This window comes from Ammodytes marinus, assembly GCF_949987685.1.
Source record: "Ammodytes marinus genome assembly, chromosome: 16".
In the NCBI taxonomy this organism is placed as follows: Eukaryota; Metazoa; Chordata; class Actinopteri; order Uranoscopiformes; family Ammodytidae; genus Ammodytes; species Ammodytes marinus.
In genome coordinates, this window is record NC_137220.1 from 5,557,623 (window position 1) to 5,576,800 (window position 19,178).

Sequence of the window (19,178 nt, forward strand, 5' to 3'; positions counted from 1 at the left end):
TCCTTGAGCAAGGCAAAAATCATTTTAAAAAAAGACGAAGGGCTGGATTCGAACCCGGGTCTGGTGCAAAGAGGTTTGAGCGTTATGGGTTCGAGCTGCTCTATCCGAAAAGACATATTCAAATGTAGCCTTGTGTTTATTGATAAATTAAGCAAATTAACATACATTTGATAAGACTTTACCTAGAGATTTTTACTTTTTAAAACTTGCTTTTTTATTTTCAGATACTGTGTCACCATGAGCAGCGATGCTGAGATGGCCCAGTATGGGCCGGCCTCCATCTATCTCCGCAAACCTGAAAGGGAGCGCATAGAGGCTCAGAGCCGGCCGTTTGATGCCAAAACGGCTTGTTTCGTGGCCGATCCCAAGGATCTGTATGTGAAAGGAACTATCCAGAGCAGAGAGGGTGGCCAAGTCACCGTGAAGACTGCTAATGATGAGGTAAATATCCCTGGTGACTTATACCTGTGCACTTTAAGAGACACTGCAGGGGAAAAGGGAAACAATTTCAACCTAGAGATCATCATAGACATCCATAAACAATTTTTTTGTTATCACATTTTCTTTAGTGATGTTTGAATAAATATGCAAGTTTGGTTATATCTGACTAATTATGTGAAATTTTGAAAATCGTTAAAAAAACAAAAAAACATTTTGAAGTGGGGTTAAGCCAGAGTTAAAATCTTTTGTTTAATTTTTACAGCCTATTAGAGTCCAAGGTTTTTACAGAACAACTTAATGTATTCTTCTATTCTCACTTTATTCTTCAGATTGTAACAGTCAAAGAAGAGGATTGCCATCCGATGAATCCCCCAAAGTACGACAAGATGGAGGACATGGCCATGATGACCCACCTCAACGAGCCGTCCGTTCTGTTTAACCTCAAAGATCGTTATGCAGCCTGGATGATTTATGTAAGCAATGAGGAGGGACAACCTTGTCTTTTTCAGATAGATATAAACGTATGGATGGATGGATGGATGGATGGATGGATGGATGGATGGATGGATGGATGGATGGATGGATGGATGGATGGATGGATGGATGGATGGATGGATGGATGGATGGATAGATAGATAGATAGATAGATAGATAGATAGATAGATAGATAGATAGATAGATAGATAGATAGATAGATAGATAGATAGATAGATAGATAGATAGATAGATAGATAGATAGATAGATAGATAGATAGATAGATAGATAGATAGATAGATAGATAGATAATTTTAAATCTTGAAGAGTCATGCCTCCATTTCTTGCATTTTGGATTTGAAAGCATTAATATAATGTTCTCCTCCATAGACCTACTCTGGGCTCTTCTGTGCCACCGTCAACCCTTACAAGATGCTGCCGGTGTACGACCCAAGAGTCGTGTCCGCTTACAGAGGGAAGAAGCGCATGGAGGCCCCACCGCATATTTTCTCAGTGTCTGATAATGCATATCAAAATATGCTTACAGGTAAGAAAGAGTCACTTTAACCCAAACAAATGTTTAATGTTGAAACAAAACCTTTGCTGAATCTTGATTTTTTGTCCCTGACAGATCGTGAGAACCAGTCTGTCCTGATTACGTAAGTCCTGTTGCACATTATGTCAAAATGTATCGTAGATTTCAGTCAGTTAATAAATGTACAGTGTGGTTATTTCTGCTATTATTTTATGTTTCACAGGGGAGAATCTGGTGCAGGGAAGACTGTCAACACCAAACGTGTCATCCAGTACTTTGCGACAATCGCAGTGTCCGGTGGTGCTGACAAGAAAGACCAGCCATCCAACAAAATGACGGTAATATACAGCCACAATATAAAAGTCTGAAAACATAAAAAAATACCAAACAATGGGATTCTGATAAAGTTGGCTGTGTTTTCCAGGGAACACTGGAAGATCAAATCATTTCAGCCAACCCTCTGCTCGAGGCTTTTGGGAATGCCAAGACTGTGAGGAATGACAACTCATCGCGATTTGTAAGCACTGAATATGAGCAAGAGATTCCTACTTTATAGCCCATAGAATTGTCTCAGAACTGTTACCTTGTCTTCTATAAATATACCTGAAATCAGTTACATAAACGTATATATTTGTTGCGCAATTTGCCCAATGTAATTTACATTTCATAGGGTAAATTCATCAGAATTCACTTTGGAACGACAGGAAAACTGGCCTCGGCTGATATTGAAACTTGTAAGTTTGTTTTTCCAAATTGATAATATTCATTATATGTATTCTCGCAAATGAAAAGAGTAATTTAAAGTTCAACCAATCTAACTTGGCACTACTTACACCTGTAAAAAGCCACACTCCTAGACACCCCTGATTTAGCTAGATTCAAACCAGCAGTTTGATTCAGGGCCAATGAGAGCAGACTGGGCTTTTTGGAAGGCGGGACAAAGAGACACGCTCTAAAACAGACCATTTCAGACAGAGGCAGAAAAGAGGACATTCAGCAATGGCACTGTGGGAAATATGAAGGATTTTTTGGACACTGCACCATAAAAACTGTTTCTAGTAGAAACCGAAATTAAAATTATGAACCCTGAAAATAGGCACTATACCGTATGTGACTTTTAATACACAATTCTATGTAGATTTGCTGGAGAAGTCGAGAGTGACGTTCCAGTTGCTTGAAGAGAGAAGCTACCACATCTTCTATCAGATAATGACTGGCCACAAGCCCGAACTTCTAGGTACGTTGAGAATATCATATATCTTGCAGATTGTAAAGCAGAACTTTTGAAAATAAGTTCTTGTTTTTGTTTCCCTCTTCAGAAATGCTTCTCATAACGACCAACCCATATGATTTCCCCATGATAAGTCAGGGGCAGATCACTGTGGCCAGCATCGACGACAAGGAAGAGCTGGAGGCCACAGATGTAAGCTACTTCTGGTCCACCACTTCCATACATTTGCAGACACAGTACATTTTTAATAATTTTGTCCTCAAATGATTGTGTGTATGGAACAGTGGAGAGAACAACCTATTAAACAACAATACATTCTTAAGTCGTACTTTCATCTCTTTAAAAAACAAAAAAATACAAAAAATATTTTCAGAAAGCTCACAAAGAGATTAAAAGGAAACTAACTAAAACTGAATTTATCTGAAACAGATGGCCACCGATGTCTTGGGCTTCAACTTGGATGAAAAATATGCCATCTACAAGCTGACGGGCGCAGTGTTGCATTATGGGAACATGAAGTTCAGGCAGAAGCAGCGAGAGGAGCAGGCAGAACCGGAGGGCACTGAGGGTGAGACTTCCCACTTTAGTTATTTTAGTATCAACGACCATCTTAATGAAATTAAAGATGGAGTCAGTGATTCTGGAGAACGATTGTTGACAAAATCCCTTTTTGTCAAAATCAGTGAATATCTCCTCATGATCCGTTACCTGCATCTGTACTATGTGTGCGCTGAAAAGAAAATCTGGTGTTAATACAAGGCCTAGGCTCTGTAAACTGGTATGTAAAATGGAGCCCACTGTAGCTAGCAAAAGGCCAGTTAACATAGCATAGGCCGTAGATTAGAACTGGATTATTTTCATTGCACACAATTGGGTAAAGGTAGCGGATCGTAAAGGAGATATTAACTAATTTTGACAAAAAGTGATTTTGACAACAAGAATTATCCACAATCACTGACTCAACCTTTAACAAAACAAATGTCTTTTTTGTCTCTCAGTGGCAGACAAAGTCGCTTTCCTCATGGGCCTGAACTCTGCTGACTTGCTGAAAGGCCTTTGTTACCCCAGGGTGAAAGTGGGGAACGAATATGTCACCAAGGGCCAGACAGTCCCTCAGGTACTGAGACACATTTAATAAGAGATAATGCATTAATATAAATACAAACGTTGTTGATACTTTTTACTGAATTATTCTCATTTTCATATTAATGAGGGGCTAGAGGCCCAAAATTGAGCCCTCATCAGGGGGAAAATAATACTGTTTCATACACATGCAACAGTTCTTTGTAGTCTAAATGATGAAATAAACTTGTTTTACACATGTAAAAATTTATATTTTGTGTCACTGATTCACGTATCTTGTGAAAATCTTCTTAAATCACCTGATCAGGTCGCCAATGCAGTTGGTGCTCTGGCCAAGTCTGTCTATGAGAAGATGTTCAACTGGATGGTTGTAAGAATCAACGAGATGTTGGACACCAAGCAACCAAGGCAGTTCTACATTGGAGTGTTGGACATCGCTGGATTTGAGATATTTGACGTGAGTTCGGAGTCATTGGAGAAGATTTGCTGTAGTCATGCTTGTTTCAAATTCTGTCTAAAGTTCAATGGTTTGTTCTTGTCAACAGTACAACAGCATGGAGCAACTCTGCATTAACTTCACCAACGAGAAGCTGCAACAGTTTTTTAACCACACCATGTTTGTGTTGGAGCAAGAGGAATACAGGAAAGAAGGGATAGACTGGGAGTTCATTGACTTTGGTATGGACTTGGCCGCCTGCATTGAACTCATTGAAAAGGTAGGCTTAATCAACTGCACATGAGTATATATTTTACTTCATTTTAGACCCAATGTATAATGTATGCCTGTGATTCATTCAATAGCCATTGGGGATATTCTCCATCCTTGAAGAGGAGTGCATGTTTCCCAAGTCCTCGGACACTTCTTTCAAGAACAAACTGTACGAACAGCATCTTGGGAAGAACAATGCTTTCCAAAAGCCGAAGATTGTCAAAGGCAAACCTGAGGCCCACTTCAGTCTGGTGCATTATGCTGGGACTGTGGACTACAACCTCACCAACTGGCTGGAGAAGAACAAGGATCCTCTTAACGAGTCGGTGGTGCAGCTTTACCAGAAGTCGCCAATGAAAGTGCTGTCTCAGTTGTATGCGACATTCTCTGGTGGTGATGCAGGTAAAACATTTACAAAGGTTACTGAGGGCGCTTTTACACCTGCCTTGTTTCGTTTGATTGAAACAAACCTGGTTTATCTTCCACCTTTGCTGCCATTCATTTGGGCAGATGAGAACACAGCAATCGTACTCAGTTGTGCAACAAAATCGTACCAAACAAGCGTATCAAGACCACCTCTTCAACAAGGTCTTGGTACACTTCCAAATGAAATCTGGTCTGGTCCGTTTGTGGTAATAATGAGAGTGGCCCCAGCCGCAGGACGTACTGAGTATCTTTTGTCGCTAAGCTATCTTTTGTCGCCACCTACTCTATGCATTATGGGATGAGGAAGATGATCTACTTCTGTCATTTCTATCTGTAGTCTTTCAGCATTGACATTTTTACCAATTGTGGAGCAAACGAACCAATGTTTAATTTTGCCATCTGGTGCAAAACCAAGTGGGCGAACTATTAGGTGTGAAAACGCCCTGAGTCTTACTGGAGTTCTTAACACAAAGACCAGTGGTAGTCAGGGGTGGAAATGATCTCTACCGGGCTTCATATGTTGTCAAATGTCAAATTATACTGTATGTCTGTTTATGCTTTGTAGATGGCGGTGATGCTGGGAAAGGTGCAAAAAAAGGAGGAAAGAAGAAAGGTGGCTCGTTCCAGACGGTGTCTTGTGTTTTCAGGGTACAGACGTGATAATAGTTTATTTAGATGGGACTTTCCTTGTGTCAGTTCAGTTCTGCTTTCGATAGGCTCCATCAATCAAATCGTAACAGTTTGGTATATTGCTGAACTTTATGGAGACAGAATTTGAATTTAGCCCGACTGGTACTACTGCCTCAGGCACAGATATGGGCAAGAAGCAAAACACTTTTTTTTTTAATCTCCTGTAGGAAAATCTCGGGAAACTAATGACCAACTTGAGGAGCACCCATCCTCACTTTGTGCGTTGCCTGATTCCAAATGAGGTCAAAACCCCAGGTACAAAACGAGGCTCTTGTTGGTGCTATTAATGTCCAAAAAACCACAATGTGCTTTGTGTTTGTAGCTAATCAGTTCATGTGGACTTCTCTGCAGGGATCATGGACAATCATTTGGTCATTCACCAGTTGCGCTGTAATGGTGTGTTGGAGGGAATCAGGATCTGTAGGAAGGGATTCCCCAGCAGGATTATTTATGCTGATTTCAAGCAGAGGTTGGCAGTGATACTTACCTAGTACTTTATTCATAGTCATTGTGTTTTCATAAAGTTCTTCAATTTGTGATAATCTATCTTTATCCTACTATGAACAGATACAGAATCCTAAATGCCAGTGCCATCCCTGAGGGACAGTTCATCGATGGAAAGAAAGCTTCTGAGAAGCTTCTTGGTTCCATTGACCTTGACCACACACAGTACAGATTTGGAAATACAAAGGTATTGTAGAAAATGTCTTTGGGTATGGACTTAAGCCTTTACAATAAACCAAATTGTATTAATTTTAATGGACTGGACGCAGCCTTACTACAGCATATTGTTGCAGGTCTTCTTCAAAGCTGGCTTACTCGGCACTCTGGAGGAGCTTCGGGATGAGAAACTAGCTTCACTCGTAACGCAGACTCAAGCGGTGTGTCGCGGGTTTATCATGAGAAAAGAATTCAGCAAAATACATGCACAAAAGTAAGATCAACATCAAAGATTTTTTTCCTGTAAATGATTGAAAATTAACCAAAACCACATAAGACTAAAAACTGTTGCGTTTTTATATATTTCAGAGATTGCGTCTGGACTCTGCAATATAACTTGCGCTCGTTCATGAGTGTGAAAAGCTGGCCGTGGATGAAGCTGTTCTTTAAAATAAAGCCACTTCTAAAGAGCGCAGAGAGCGAGAAGGAGATGGCGAACATGAAAGAAGATTTTATCAAATGTAAAGAGGATCTGGCAAAGTCAGATTCTAGGAGAAAGGAGCTTGAAGAAAAATTAGTTTCTATTATACAGGAGAAAAATAACCTTCAACTGCAAGTTCAATCCGTGAGTATCATAACTAAATGCCAGTGATCTTTGGTATAGGCAATTTTTTAAACACTGTTCATTATTTTTTATTTTTTACTGTTTTTATAATAGGCTTTGGGAACTAAATCATAATTTTCATTAAACATTTCTAGTTTTTTTTTCAGAACAAATTTTGTTTTTGTTTGTTTACATTTTGTCATGGGAAAAAGGTAACCCTTTAACTCTGAAGAATATTTCTGATTTCATCGATGTCCAAACTATCGTACCTAAGTCTTGTTCTCATTATGGTTTGCTTAGGCTTTAAAACCGCAATCAGTGCAAGAGAGATAAAATGTTTCTGCCAAATTGTCTGCCTGTATTTGTTCTTTGTTTTTAATACTCTCTTGAATGCAATGTCTAATCTTGCTGTATTTGTATGCCCCTGTGAAGCACTATGAATTGACTTGTGTCTGAATTGTGCCAAATAAATACACTTGCCTTCCCTAGGACACGGAAACCCTTTGCGATGCAGAGGAGAGATGCGAGGGATTGATCAAGAGCAAAATCCAGATGGAAGCCAAACTCAAAGAGACGTCTGAGCGGCTGGAGGATGAGGAGGAGATGAACGGTGAGTTAACGGCCAAGAAGCGCAAACTCGAGGACGAAAGTTCTGAGCTGAAGAAAGACATCGACGACCTGGAGATGACCCTGGCTAAGGTGGAGAAGGAGAAACATGCCACTGAGAACAAGGTTTGTTATTTCGCTACTTGGTTTGGGACATACCTTGGGACATACATTTGCTGGTTGTTTGCTTTTTTGTTGAGTTTTTATGACATGACAAACAAAGTTCAATTATCAGTGTTCAATCAGTGTTTTTGGTCCCTTAGACTGTATTTTATTGCTTATCTCAGCAGGGAGAGAGTTCAAAGATTTTTGAGTGGTCTCTTAATTTTTGTCCAGAGTTGTAAATATCTTAAAGAAAATGTGCTATAGTGAAATACCACAAACAGTTGGTTTAAATGATAATTGGATAGCCTTGGATAACCAGAACTACAGTATGTGTGTTCTTTGAGACCTTCTCAGTTGTACTTACAGCTCTGGAAAGAATTGAGAGACCAGTCCAAATGTTCAGTGTCTCTTGTTTGACTATTTATAGGCATATCTTTGAGTAGAATGAACATTTTGGTTTTAAACTATAAAATACTGACAACATTTCTACCGAATTCCAATACTTTGTCGTCATTAAGAGCATTTTCAATAAGTAATGTAGAGATGGAGATTTAGGAAAAATCCAGAATGGTCTCTTAATTTTTTCTGGAGCTGTATGTGTTTTGTTCATATAAGTTGTATGTGCTACTTGCAGGTTAAAAACTTAACGGAGGAGCTGGCTGGTCTGGATGAAAACATTGGCAAACTGACCAAAGAGAAGAGAGCCCTCCAAGAGGCGCATCAACAGTCTCTGGATGATCTACAAGCCGAGGAAGACAAAGTCAACTCGCTGACCAAAGCCAAGTCCAAGCTGGAACAGCAAGTGGACGATGTGAGTTACTGCAATGTCAATAATTAATAATTCAAACACTGGTTTTATTGGTTGTATTATTTTTTGTGTTATTTCCATGTACAGTATTCTATTTCGTCCACATTTGTTTTGGTTTGATTTTGCATTCTAAATGTACTTTATATTTATATGCTGGACCTTATCTCTACACTTTTTATCTGCACCTTGCACTATACTGTTGTGTTTATTTGTGTCTCAGGTGTTGCTCTCTTCACTTGTGTTTATTTCTTTTTCTAAATTGCATTGTTCAGAGGAGCCTGAGGCTTAATAATTGCATTGCCTATGATGACTGCTGCTGTAATTGTTTGTTCATATGACAAACAAACGTCTTAAATCTTGGTGTTACTAAACATCTTGATTAACTTTTATTTTGTATAAGATAATTTTTTTGGCATTATTAGACAGATTGGAGAGACAGAGTTGAAATGGGTCAAAGAGGGGAAGACATGCAGAGAACTGAACCGGGCGGGATTCGAACCCGGGTCTGCTGCGCCCCCATCTTGATTAACTTTGTGCATTTTGCTTTAAAGCTTGAAGGTTCATTGGAGCAAGAGAAGAAGATCCGCATGGACCTGGAGAGAGGCAAGAGGAAGCTGGAGGGAGATCTGAAACTCAACCAGGAAACTCTAATGGACCTCGAAAATGATAAACAACAATCAGAGGAGAGGATTAAGAAGTAAGCTCATGCACTGATTGTAAACAGTGTGGGCCAGATCCATACAAGATTTGATTGGGCTTGCTAATATGTATTATGATGCTTGGTAATATTTTTTTGTCAAAATCCAATGAATGCCAATGAAGTTTGTTTAATTGAAATTGAATTGAAAGAAAGAGACAGAGATTTTACGCCTATTTAATACACTGGTCTCAATGGCGTTAAATAGCACCACTGTATCTGCCTGTGGCAATTAGCGCTGGTCTTTCTGTATTAGATGGCATTTGCAACTAGTCTTATTTGCACAGGAAGGGGGATATCTTACGATTTGTTTTTGAATATTGTGTGAAAAGGCAGCTCAATAATTTTGTGGATTTGGCCCTATTTGTGTGACTGAAATAAATCATTGGGTTTAAACTGACATTGTATACTTTGTTGTTTCCTCGCAGAAAAGAATTTGAGAACAGCACGCTGACCAGCAAGATTGCGGACGAGCAAGCGATTAACAACCAACTTCAAAAGAAGCTCAAGGAGCTCCATGTAATAGAACTCACATTAAAGTCATACACCAAAGATGCTCCTCGGAACTTTCAATTTATGTTAATTCTTACACCCCCTTTGGACAAAAGCGGTAGTGTTTTTATTATGCCAGCTGTTGTTCCTGGGTGAGCGTACCCATGACAAAGTGATTATGATCATCAGAGGAACAATTTGAGAAATATTTAAAAGTTTAATCAAACTAATATGAACTGCTTAATGATATTTACGCTTTACTGTTTCTGTTTTGTTTTAAGGCCCGAATTGAGGAACTAGAGGAAGAAGTGGAGGCTGAACGAGCCGTCAGGGCAAAGATCGAGAAGCAGCGATCCGATCTGTCCAGGGAGATCGAGGAGATCAGCGAACGTCTGGAGGTTTGATTTTCAAAGTCCATTTATTATACAAATGTTTTATTTCTTTTTTCCTTTTTTTTAATCCCATGTGTGGGATGCAAATAATGTGCACAATTTAAATGAATAACTATACACATGCACATACCTCTTCATCTATATTACATAAGAAACAGCCTCATACACACCTAACATCCTAGCACCCACCCTTAGTGTAAAAAAAAAACACAAAATATATATATAAATAAATAAATAATACTAAATAAAAAATAAATTAGGTCACCACAAAAATGTCAACTGAATATAGAACTAATATAGTATTTCCGATTCTGATTCTGATTTCTAAAAAACACCCGCACAGGAGTCCGGAGGAGCCACCGCCGTGCAGATCGAGATGAACAAGAAGCGTGAAGCCGAGTTCCTCAAACTGCGTCGCGACCTGGAAGAGTCCACGCTGCACCACGAGGCCACGGCCGCCGCACTGCGCAAGAAGCAGGCGGACAGCATGGCGGAGCTGGGCGAGCAGATAGACAACCTCCAGCGCATCAAGCAGAAGCTGGAGAAGGAGAAGAGCGAGATGAAGATGGAGATCGATGATTTGTCCGTTAATATGGAGACAGTCGCAAAATCAAAGGTGGGATTATTTTTTTAAACCTGAAGTATTGCATGAGCTTGGAGGCTAAAGTGTGAAACTTTTGTCGCCCCCCGATAAGGAATTCTGAGTAGTTACAATAACATTGTCGGTGCATCTACTGTAAATGAGGTAAGGTTTCGGTGATCGCGCATGGATTTTCTACCTTCTGCTGTACGTCCAGGTTTCTTCTTAGCAGTATAATCAACAACTGAAACATTTTGTGGGCTCTTCTTGAGCTCCTGCACCAGTGTCGGGGGGTGACACCAGTTTGTAAACGCTGCCATACTGAGAAATACCGAGAGAGTTTTTGGAAATAATAAACTTAATCAACTTTGTGTCAACTCATTTGGAAATGGCTTGAATGTAACTGACATTCATTCATATGAAAAAAGTTACGCACTAGCTTTAAGGGAAAACAGAATTCGATTAACTTGAGGATTTTTTTTCTTATCTTTACACCTTTTTAAGGTCAACCTGGAGAAGATGTGTCGCACACTTGAAGATCAGCTCATTGAGCTAAAGAGCAAGAACGAAGAAAACATGCGGCAGAACAATGATCTCTCCAACCAGAGGGCCCGTTTCCAGACCGAGAACAGTAATAATTTTTTCTCTATTTGTTGAAATTTTTTTAATTTGCTGATTTTAAATTGAAATGTATGTATCAATATTGTATCGAACAAGTGTTTTAGGGTTGGCTATTTCACTTCAAGGTTCAGTGTATAGATTGTATTGGCATTTTCCCTGGCAGAATTGGTAGAAATGGAATATAACAATCATAAGTATGTTTTAATTAGTGTATAATAAAAAAGTGTATGTAAAAAAAAGTATTACTTTAGTATGAGCCTTTCTCTATTACTTAAGGAGTGGGGCACGCTGCCATGTTTCCTCGACTTGTTTCCAGAGCACAGAACACTGCCTCAAGACTTGAGGCATCTTTAGTAACTAGGTTCTTGTCCTTGAAGGCCACTGTAGTTTCTGTAAATTGAGGGGTTAACAATGGAGTCTAGAATCTAGAGAATTGTCACATTAATATTAACATATACAACCGAGCAACTCTTGGCAACAGCATGATTCTTTCTATAACTAAAATAAAATAATGAAGGAGGATTGTCTTGCCTTGTCAAAACTAAATACATTTTTTTGTTTGGCTTGGGGTAGCGGAATTATCCCGTCAACTGGAAGAGAGAGAGAGCCTCATCTCCCAGCTGACCAGAGGGAAACAGGGATTCACAACACAAGTCGACGAGTTAAAAAGACAGATCGAGGAGGAATCAAAGGTAATTAAAGGTTTTTCAAATACTTTTATAATTTACTTGGCTATTTTTACTTAAAGGTGGAGTCAGCGATCCAGTGTTAATACACAGTCTAGGCTCTGTAAACTGGTATGGGCCCCCTTTGTTTACATACCAGTTTACAGAGGCCAAGGCTGTGTATTAACACTGGATATTTTTTCATCACACGCAGTATGTAGAGGTAACCGACCTTGAGGATATATTCACTGATGTTTACAAAAAGTCATTTTGGCAGCAAACGTTCTCCAGAATCACTGACTCCACCTTTAACAAAAACATTTTTCATGTTTACCTTTAATATCGGTGTTTTCCTCAACAGGCTAAGAACGCCCTGGCCCACAGTGTACAGTCTTCCCGTCATGACTGTGATCTCCTCCGGGAGCAGTATGAGGAGGAGCAGGAGGCCAAAGCTGAGCTGCAGCGGAGTCTGTCCAAAGCAAACGGTGAGGTCGCCGTGTGGAGGAACAAATATGAGACGGACGCCATCCAACGCACAGAGGAGCTCGAGGAGGCCAAGTAAGTACACTGAGATAACTTTGAAATATCAGGGTAATAACTTAGGCTTTAACTACATTTTATCAATAATGTATACAGTTATTAATATGATACAAGAGTGTAAGTAATATATGGATTGATTTTACATTTTTTATATTTAAGACATTTTAATTTAAAGGTACAGTTGCAAGATCTTATCAAATTTACTTACTGTACATATATGAAAGATGGTGTTTCCAATATCTATATGAATATCGTAATACTAATGACATTGTGTCGACTTTGTAACTCAACATAACTAATTAAACTATAACCAAAACAATAAAAGAACTCTACTTTTAAATTGTATCATTTAACATCATCCAGAAAACGTCCAAGGAAAGTATTGATTGATTGATTGATTTTATTTGACCTTTTGATATAAAATATGAACAGCACTCTTCAGCAGTTTCATACATTAAAATGCATAAATAGCCAGGGATAACACAAAAAAGCCCGAAGAAAATTACATGCCAAAAAATGAATTATTCCCTTACAGACACATTGATTTCTTTGACCTTTGTTTGTGTTAAGGACACTGCTGATAATACCTTAAGTCCTTTACACACAGTTGCCCATTGGTAAATAAAATCTCACCTTCCACAGGAAAAAGCTGGCCCAGCGTCTCCAAGAGGCTGAAGAACAAATCGAAGCGACAAATTCAAAGTGTGCGTCGCTGGAGAAAACTAAGCAGCGACTTCACAACGAGATGGAGGATCTGATGGTGGACGTGGAACGGTCCAACAACCTAGCCGCCACACTGGACAAGAAGCAGAGAAACTTTGACAAGGTATTTGCTTTGGCATTTTGACTTAAAGGTGCAGTTTGTGAAAGGAATTGATGTTTTTTTTAGAACAGACTAGGTAGAAATTGAATATAATATTCATAAATATTTTTTAATTAGTGTACACTATAAAGAAATTGCCTTAGAATGAGCCATTTATCTACGGAGCAGGGCGCGACGCCATGTTGCACCGCCATGTTTCTACAGTAGCACAGAATGGACAAACTTAACGGCCTTGTGCGTTTTTATATATGGTGGGTGAAGACGAAGAATAAGTACTATAAAATAAATAAATAAACATACATACAATTCCCTAAATACCTCTTCACCTCATCACTTGATATTGTGGAAAGACTTGAGGCAGTGGTGGATGATGCCATCTTTAGTAACTAGCTTCTTGTCCTTGAAGGCCACCGTAGCTTTGGTAAACATGTGGCATCAATTATGATTTTTCACCACTAGATGGCCCCAAAAATACACCTTTATTTCATGCAGTCCCTTAATTAACACTTCTTTATAAACATTATAATAATCAAGATCTATTGTTCCAATGACGTCAGATTCTAGCCGAGTGGAAGCAGAAGTTTGAGGAGTCTCAGGCGGAGCTGGAAAGTGCCCAGAAAGAGTCTCGGTCTCTGAGCACGGAACTTTTCAAACTGAAGAATTCCTACGAAGAAGCTCTGGATCATCTGGAGACCATGAAGAGGGAAAATAAAAACCTGCAACGTAAGTGAAATATTTTTAGTTCTACAAAACCAATTTGGTCAAAATGCTGATACAAACGTTAGACAGTTTTCAAAATGCGTGAAGAAATTCTGAAGAAAAATAACAAGGCACAACTTTAACTTTTTGGAAGTCTTAGTATGTTGAACTCAAAACTTACAAGTTTAGAAGTTACATTATGTAAGATAAGTTATCTCAACTAAAGATAATTAGTTGGCTTGAATATAGGCAGTTTTCCTTAAGAAATTTGGAGTTTTTGTTTGCCTCAAAGCTCAAGACAGTTGCCGTAGAAATTTGATATTTCCTCATTTCATTTTTACGTTATTGAGAGAAGTGAGAAACCATTTTAAATTGTTTATTTTAAAACCCTCTTCTTCAACACGCAGAGGAGATCTCGGACATGTCTGGACAGCTTGGGGAGACTGGGAAGACGGTTCATGAACTGGAGAAATTCAAGAAGCATGTGGAGACCGAAAAATACGACATGCAAACCTCTCTGGAAGAAGCTGAGGTACAACTGAAAACAAACATAGCCAGTAAAGCAACAATATGTAACTTTTAATAGATAGATAGATAGATAGATAGATAGACAGACAGACAGACAGACAGACAGACAGACAGATACCTCATTTATACCTAAGTAAAATTTGGACATGTAGAAAGTAACCAGAAACAACTTTATTTTAAGGCCACCCTGGAGCAAGAGGAATCCAAGATCCTGCGTGTCCAGATGGAGCTGAACCAGATCAAGGCGGAGGTGGACAGGAAGGTCGGGGAGAAAGACGAGGAGATCGACCAGCTGAAGAGGAACTCTCAGCGGGTTCTGGAGTCCATGCAGGCCACGCTGGACGCAGAGGTCCGCAGCAGGAACGATGCTCTGAGGGTGAAGAAGAAGATGGAAGGAGATCTGAACGAAATGGAGATACAGCTGAGCCACGCTAACAGGCAGTCCAACGAAGCACAGAAACAACTGAGGAACATACAGGGGCAACTCAAGGTACAATGACAAAGAAATAGTGTTAAAGTGGCTACGAGAAACGAGGAAATACCAGAAAAGCCTGTGTTCATGAACGACACTAAATTAAAGTTTACTTTGCTTCACCATGGTCATATTAAAATTATCAATCTGACATAGCCACATATGAATACATTTACCTCATGGCCATGCATCCTGCCGTCTCTCTTTCACTCGCTTCCAAAACAAATGTACGCGCCAGCACGGGCTAGAAAAGATCTTTAGCACAGCAGGTGTAAAAGTACTACCGCTTTTGTCCAAAAGGAGATGCTATAGTCTAGAATAACTGAAAGTTCCTTGTAGCCATTTTAAGCCCAAACTTAAAATTGTGGCCCGAATGCATGACTACAAAGTTAACCTCTTTACATCTAGATTGTCCAGCATTTGAGATGCTTAAGGAAGTGATCTTAACTATGGGTAAATGCATTTTCAGGACGCCCAAATCCACCTGGATGACTCTATTCGAGGGCAGGACGATATAAAGGAGCAGTTGGGCATGATGGAGCGTAGAGCCACATTGATGCAGGCGGAGGTGGAGGAGCTCAGAGCTGTAGTGGAACAAACAGAGCGAAGCCGCAAGATAGCAGAACAGGAACTGGTGGATGCCAGTGAGAGAGCAGGACTTCTGCATTCACAGGTAGGCTATTAACAAGTAGAAATGCATTATGTCCACTATAGAGTGCATCTCTACTATCCTTCACTGTATTTTTCAGTTCTGATCCGATTCTGATGTATCTGTGTTTGGACATTGTACCGATACTGTCCCATGATAAAACTAAAATAAAAACTTCAAATCTAAAAATAAAAGGACCAGCCCAAACTCCACTAAGAGAAGAACAATTGGAACTAAAGTAGATTTAATTTGCAGAACTTTTTTATTACTAAATTTTTTACAAGTTATGCTATATCACGTAGATTGAAATTATATCTTCAATAGTTATAAAAAAAGAAAGGACTATTGAATATGGATCGGTAGGTGGATGGTTGGCGTCAGTCCGATATCCGATATTGGATTGTATTGGTCCCATCCATATTTACAAGCATTTACATAACTAACGAAATGGCCATTTGATTTGTAAGAATTTACACATCTCTTCCATCTCTTGGTTAGAACACCAGTCTTCTAAACACTAAGAAGAAACTTGAGGCGGATGTGACTCAACTCCACGCTGAGATAGAAGAAGCCGTTCAAGAGGCGCGGAACGCCGAGGAGAAAGCCAAAAAAGCCATCACCGACGTAAGGCGCTTTTAAACAGCTCTTATTGGTTAACACAGGGTTCCCACGGTCACGAAATTCCCGGAAAAGTTATACAATTTGTAGAAACATTTTCCAGACCTGGAAATGGTTTGAAAATAACTGAATGTTTTGGAAAAGTTTTGAATTCACAAACATTTTAGGTAGTGTTTAAAACATGTTCATGAAAATGACGTTTTGTGTAACAATAAGTTACTATTGTTTAAAATCTTGCTTGTTTGCCTATCCACAAGATTGCCTGGGAAGTGCGTGTTTAATAATGTATGGCTTTTAAATGACAAAAAAACAAACACATGGAACATTTTAAAGTCATAGAAAAGTTTTGAAAATGTTAGTTTCGGAACCCTGTAACACAGTCTTGATGCGATTATTATTATTATTTTTTTTAAATAAAATGTACTTGTTGTGGCACTGTCAGGCGGCCATGATGGCTGAGGAACTTCGTAAGGAGCAGGACACCAGCGCTCACCTAGAGAGAATGAAGAAGAACCTGGAAGTCACAGTTAAAGATCTACAACATCGACTGGACGAGGCCGAGAACCTGGCCATGAAGGGCGGCAAGAAACAACTCCAAAAACTGGAGGCTAGGGTATTTTTATTGTGTGTTACTGATGTCCATATCGCCCAATAAGAACATACTAATAATAACAAAATAATCTGTACGCAAAATAGACAAGATATTAGACAATAATTGATCCGATCAAGGAAAATCAAGGCTTTCTAAAATGATAAATTGTCCAAAATGTTTATTCATTCAGGATGTTTTATTTGATAATCTTTATTGTTCCCAAAGGGCAATTGGTTTGCATAGAGTAGTATGAAACAGAACGCATCAAACAAATGAATAAATAGACATGTCCATCCAATAGGGTTTACGAGATTGTTATTGCAAAATAAAATATACATTATATACACGTACGTATGTCTGATTATATAGCTACCAACTAACTGAACTGATGGCGCACTACACAGATATTGAGGAAGCTTTTTTAATTTAAAATCAGCCCTTTAAGACTGAATCACGCTCTCATACGAAGGTCCGTGAGCTGGAGAATGAGCTGGACGCTGAGCAGAAGCGATCGACGGAGGCCATCAAAGGAGTCCGGAAATATGAGCGGAAGGTCAAGGAGATATCCTACCAGGTAAAGCTACGACTACTGTGTTTTTATATGTTATTATATGATTCCTTAAAGGTGCACTATGTACTTTTGGGTGTGTCAGAGAAGTGAACATTTTGTAAGGTATATTCTCAAAACTGATTGGACAAACTTTCCTCACAGGGAATTTGGATCGCTGGAACACTGTTTGAAGTTAGAAAGCTACCTGAAAACTTGTTGTTTACAGAAGTAGGGTCTACAGTTTGGTTTACAAACATATTATAGTCTTGCGTTTGGTTCCAGGTTCCTCAAAATGATTGTGTTTTGATTTATGATGATAAAAACTATTCAATACTAAGAATTAAATGTAGAGTAAGTATGTTTTGTAAACTAACTGCAGGCTTTGCAATTGTAAACACATCCCCCTCCTCTGAATCTGGATAATGCACCTTTAAGTTGTTCATTGCCATTTTGTAATTGTAAAACAATTAAAAACAGAATTCAACAGTTCACGTGGCTTCTTTTCAGGCTGACGAGGACAAGAAAAACAACATCCGACTGCAGGATTTGGTGGACAAGCTCCAGAACAAAATGAAAGCCTACAAACGCCTAGCTGAAGAAGCTGTGAGTCTAGAAAAACATCCATTCAGTGATTGGGAAATTGGGTAAAATATCATGGAAAGGTCATGAAAAAGTTTTAAAAAAATGTAATTGGTACAAATGTGCGGGAAACCTGGATTCAGTAACGTATGAGGTCACCAGTTCATTAAAGTAATACTTCACCCATGTGTGATGTCACACATGGGGAAATGTAGGGTTAGACAGTGAGACCATAAAACACTCTTTCTGCCATTTGTCAGGCTAGGATGAACCGATTTCTAAAAATGTTGCACATTTATACTACATAGGATCTCAGTGTTCAATACACCTTCATAGTTCCACCGGTGAGGTAGGTCTTTAGAATAACATGGTGGTTGATTTTCAGGAGGAGCAGTCCAACGTGCACATGGCCCGGTTCAGGAAGGTTCAGCATGAGCTGGAGGAGTCCGAGGAGAGAGCCGACGTCGCTGAGTCTCAGGCCAACAAGATGAGAGCAAAGAGCCGCGAGATTGGGTCCAAGGTACTGAGAAATACTTTGGTTTATTATGTAAAGTAAATCAGAAAAGGATCAGTAATATAGTTATACTATAAATTGTTATAATTCACAAGTGACTTGTAAAGTTTAATAATTGCACAGATTAATTATTGCAGAGGATTAAATATTATAAATAGATAGCGGTATTACAGATCTGCTTAACCTTTTGAAAGTGGAGTTGGGATATTAAGAGATGTTTTTTAACAAAGTCAAACATTTATCTGTTCTAGTTGTTAAGTTATTATTTTTAGTTTTTTGAGTATGCAAAGGTCCTAAATGGAATTAAGCTTTTTTTTCCAGTAAATTATTTTAATATTTTTGGTTTCTATAATCAATTTTTTTTTTTTTATAAAATATTGCATTAATATTCACTGTTTTGCTTCATGTATTTGTTTTGCAGGTGCAGGAGGGACAGGGAGAGTAGCTGGATGTTGGACACAGATGTGCAAGACGGGAGTGTGTGAGAGAGTTCATACTTTACCATATAAATATCATAGCATATTGAGTTGACTCTTATCAGTCATATCAATCATACTAGGATTAACTAAGCGATCATTCTTAAAATAGGTAAACAAAAGCCATGTAGAATTGTTATACTAACATATGCTACTATGCACGTCGTCACCTTTCCAAAAATATATTCGGTTTATCTGTATGAGAAAGTTTTGATTTTCTCATATTATGGATACAAGCTTGTTTTAGAGAGCACTTTGAGACCCAATATTGAAATAATAAGCTCTTGTTTGTAGAAATAGCTAATTGTGAAGAAAAAT

At 38.8% G+C, this 19,178-nt stretch overlaps 1 protein-coding gene across 1 annotated transcript; it reads left to right on the forward strand.

The window, feature by feature from the left end:
• Positions 1 to 237: 237 nt before the first annotated feature.
• Positions 238 to 18,829, forward strand: LOC307263561 (myosin-4-like; the record flags this gene model as incomplete). Its single annotated transcript, XM_080044737.1, has 40 exons — positions 238 to 441; positions 771 to 914; positions 1,307 to 1,463; positions 1,548 to 1,575; positions 1,675 to 1,789; positions 1,876 to 1,968; positions 2,122 to 2,185; positions 2,590 to 2,688; positions 2,771 to 2,874; positions 3,112 to 3,250; positions 3,681 to 3,799; positions 4,073 to 4,222; positions 4,311 to 4,481; positions 4,567 to 4,876; positions 5,466 to 5,548; positions 5,758 to 5,845; positions 5,942 to 6,059; positions 6,158 to 6,281; positions 6,388 to 6,524; positions 6,620 to 6,875; positions 7,344 to 7,586; positions 8,200 to 8,376; positions 8,925 to 9,070; positions 9,499 to 9,589; positions 9,844 to 9,960; positions 10,298 to 10,570; positions 11,039 to 11,165; positions 11,729 to 11,847; positions 12,182 to 12,378; positions 13,003 to 13,186; positions 13,741 to 13,906; positions 14,290 to 14,414; positions 14,592 to 14,900; positions 15,352 to 15,555; positions 16,030 to 16,155; positions 16,592 to 16,762; positions 17,211 to 17,315; positions 17,799 to 17,894; positions 18,256 to 18,390; positions 18,806 to 18,829. 40 exons carry the CDS (start codon positions 238 to 240, stop codon positions 18,827 to 18,829), a joined length of 5,838 nt encoding a protein of 1,945 aa, XP_079900863.1.
• Between the last annotated feature and the right edge of the window lie 349 nt (positions 18,830 to 19,178).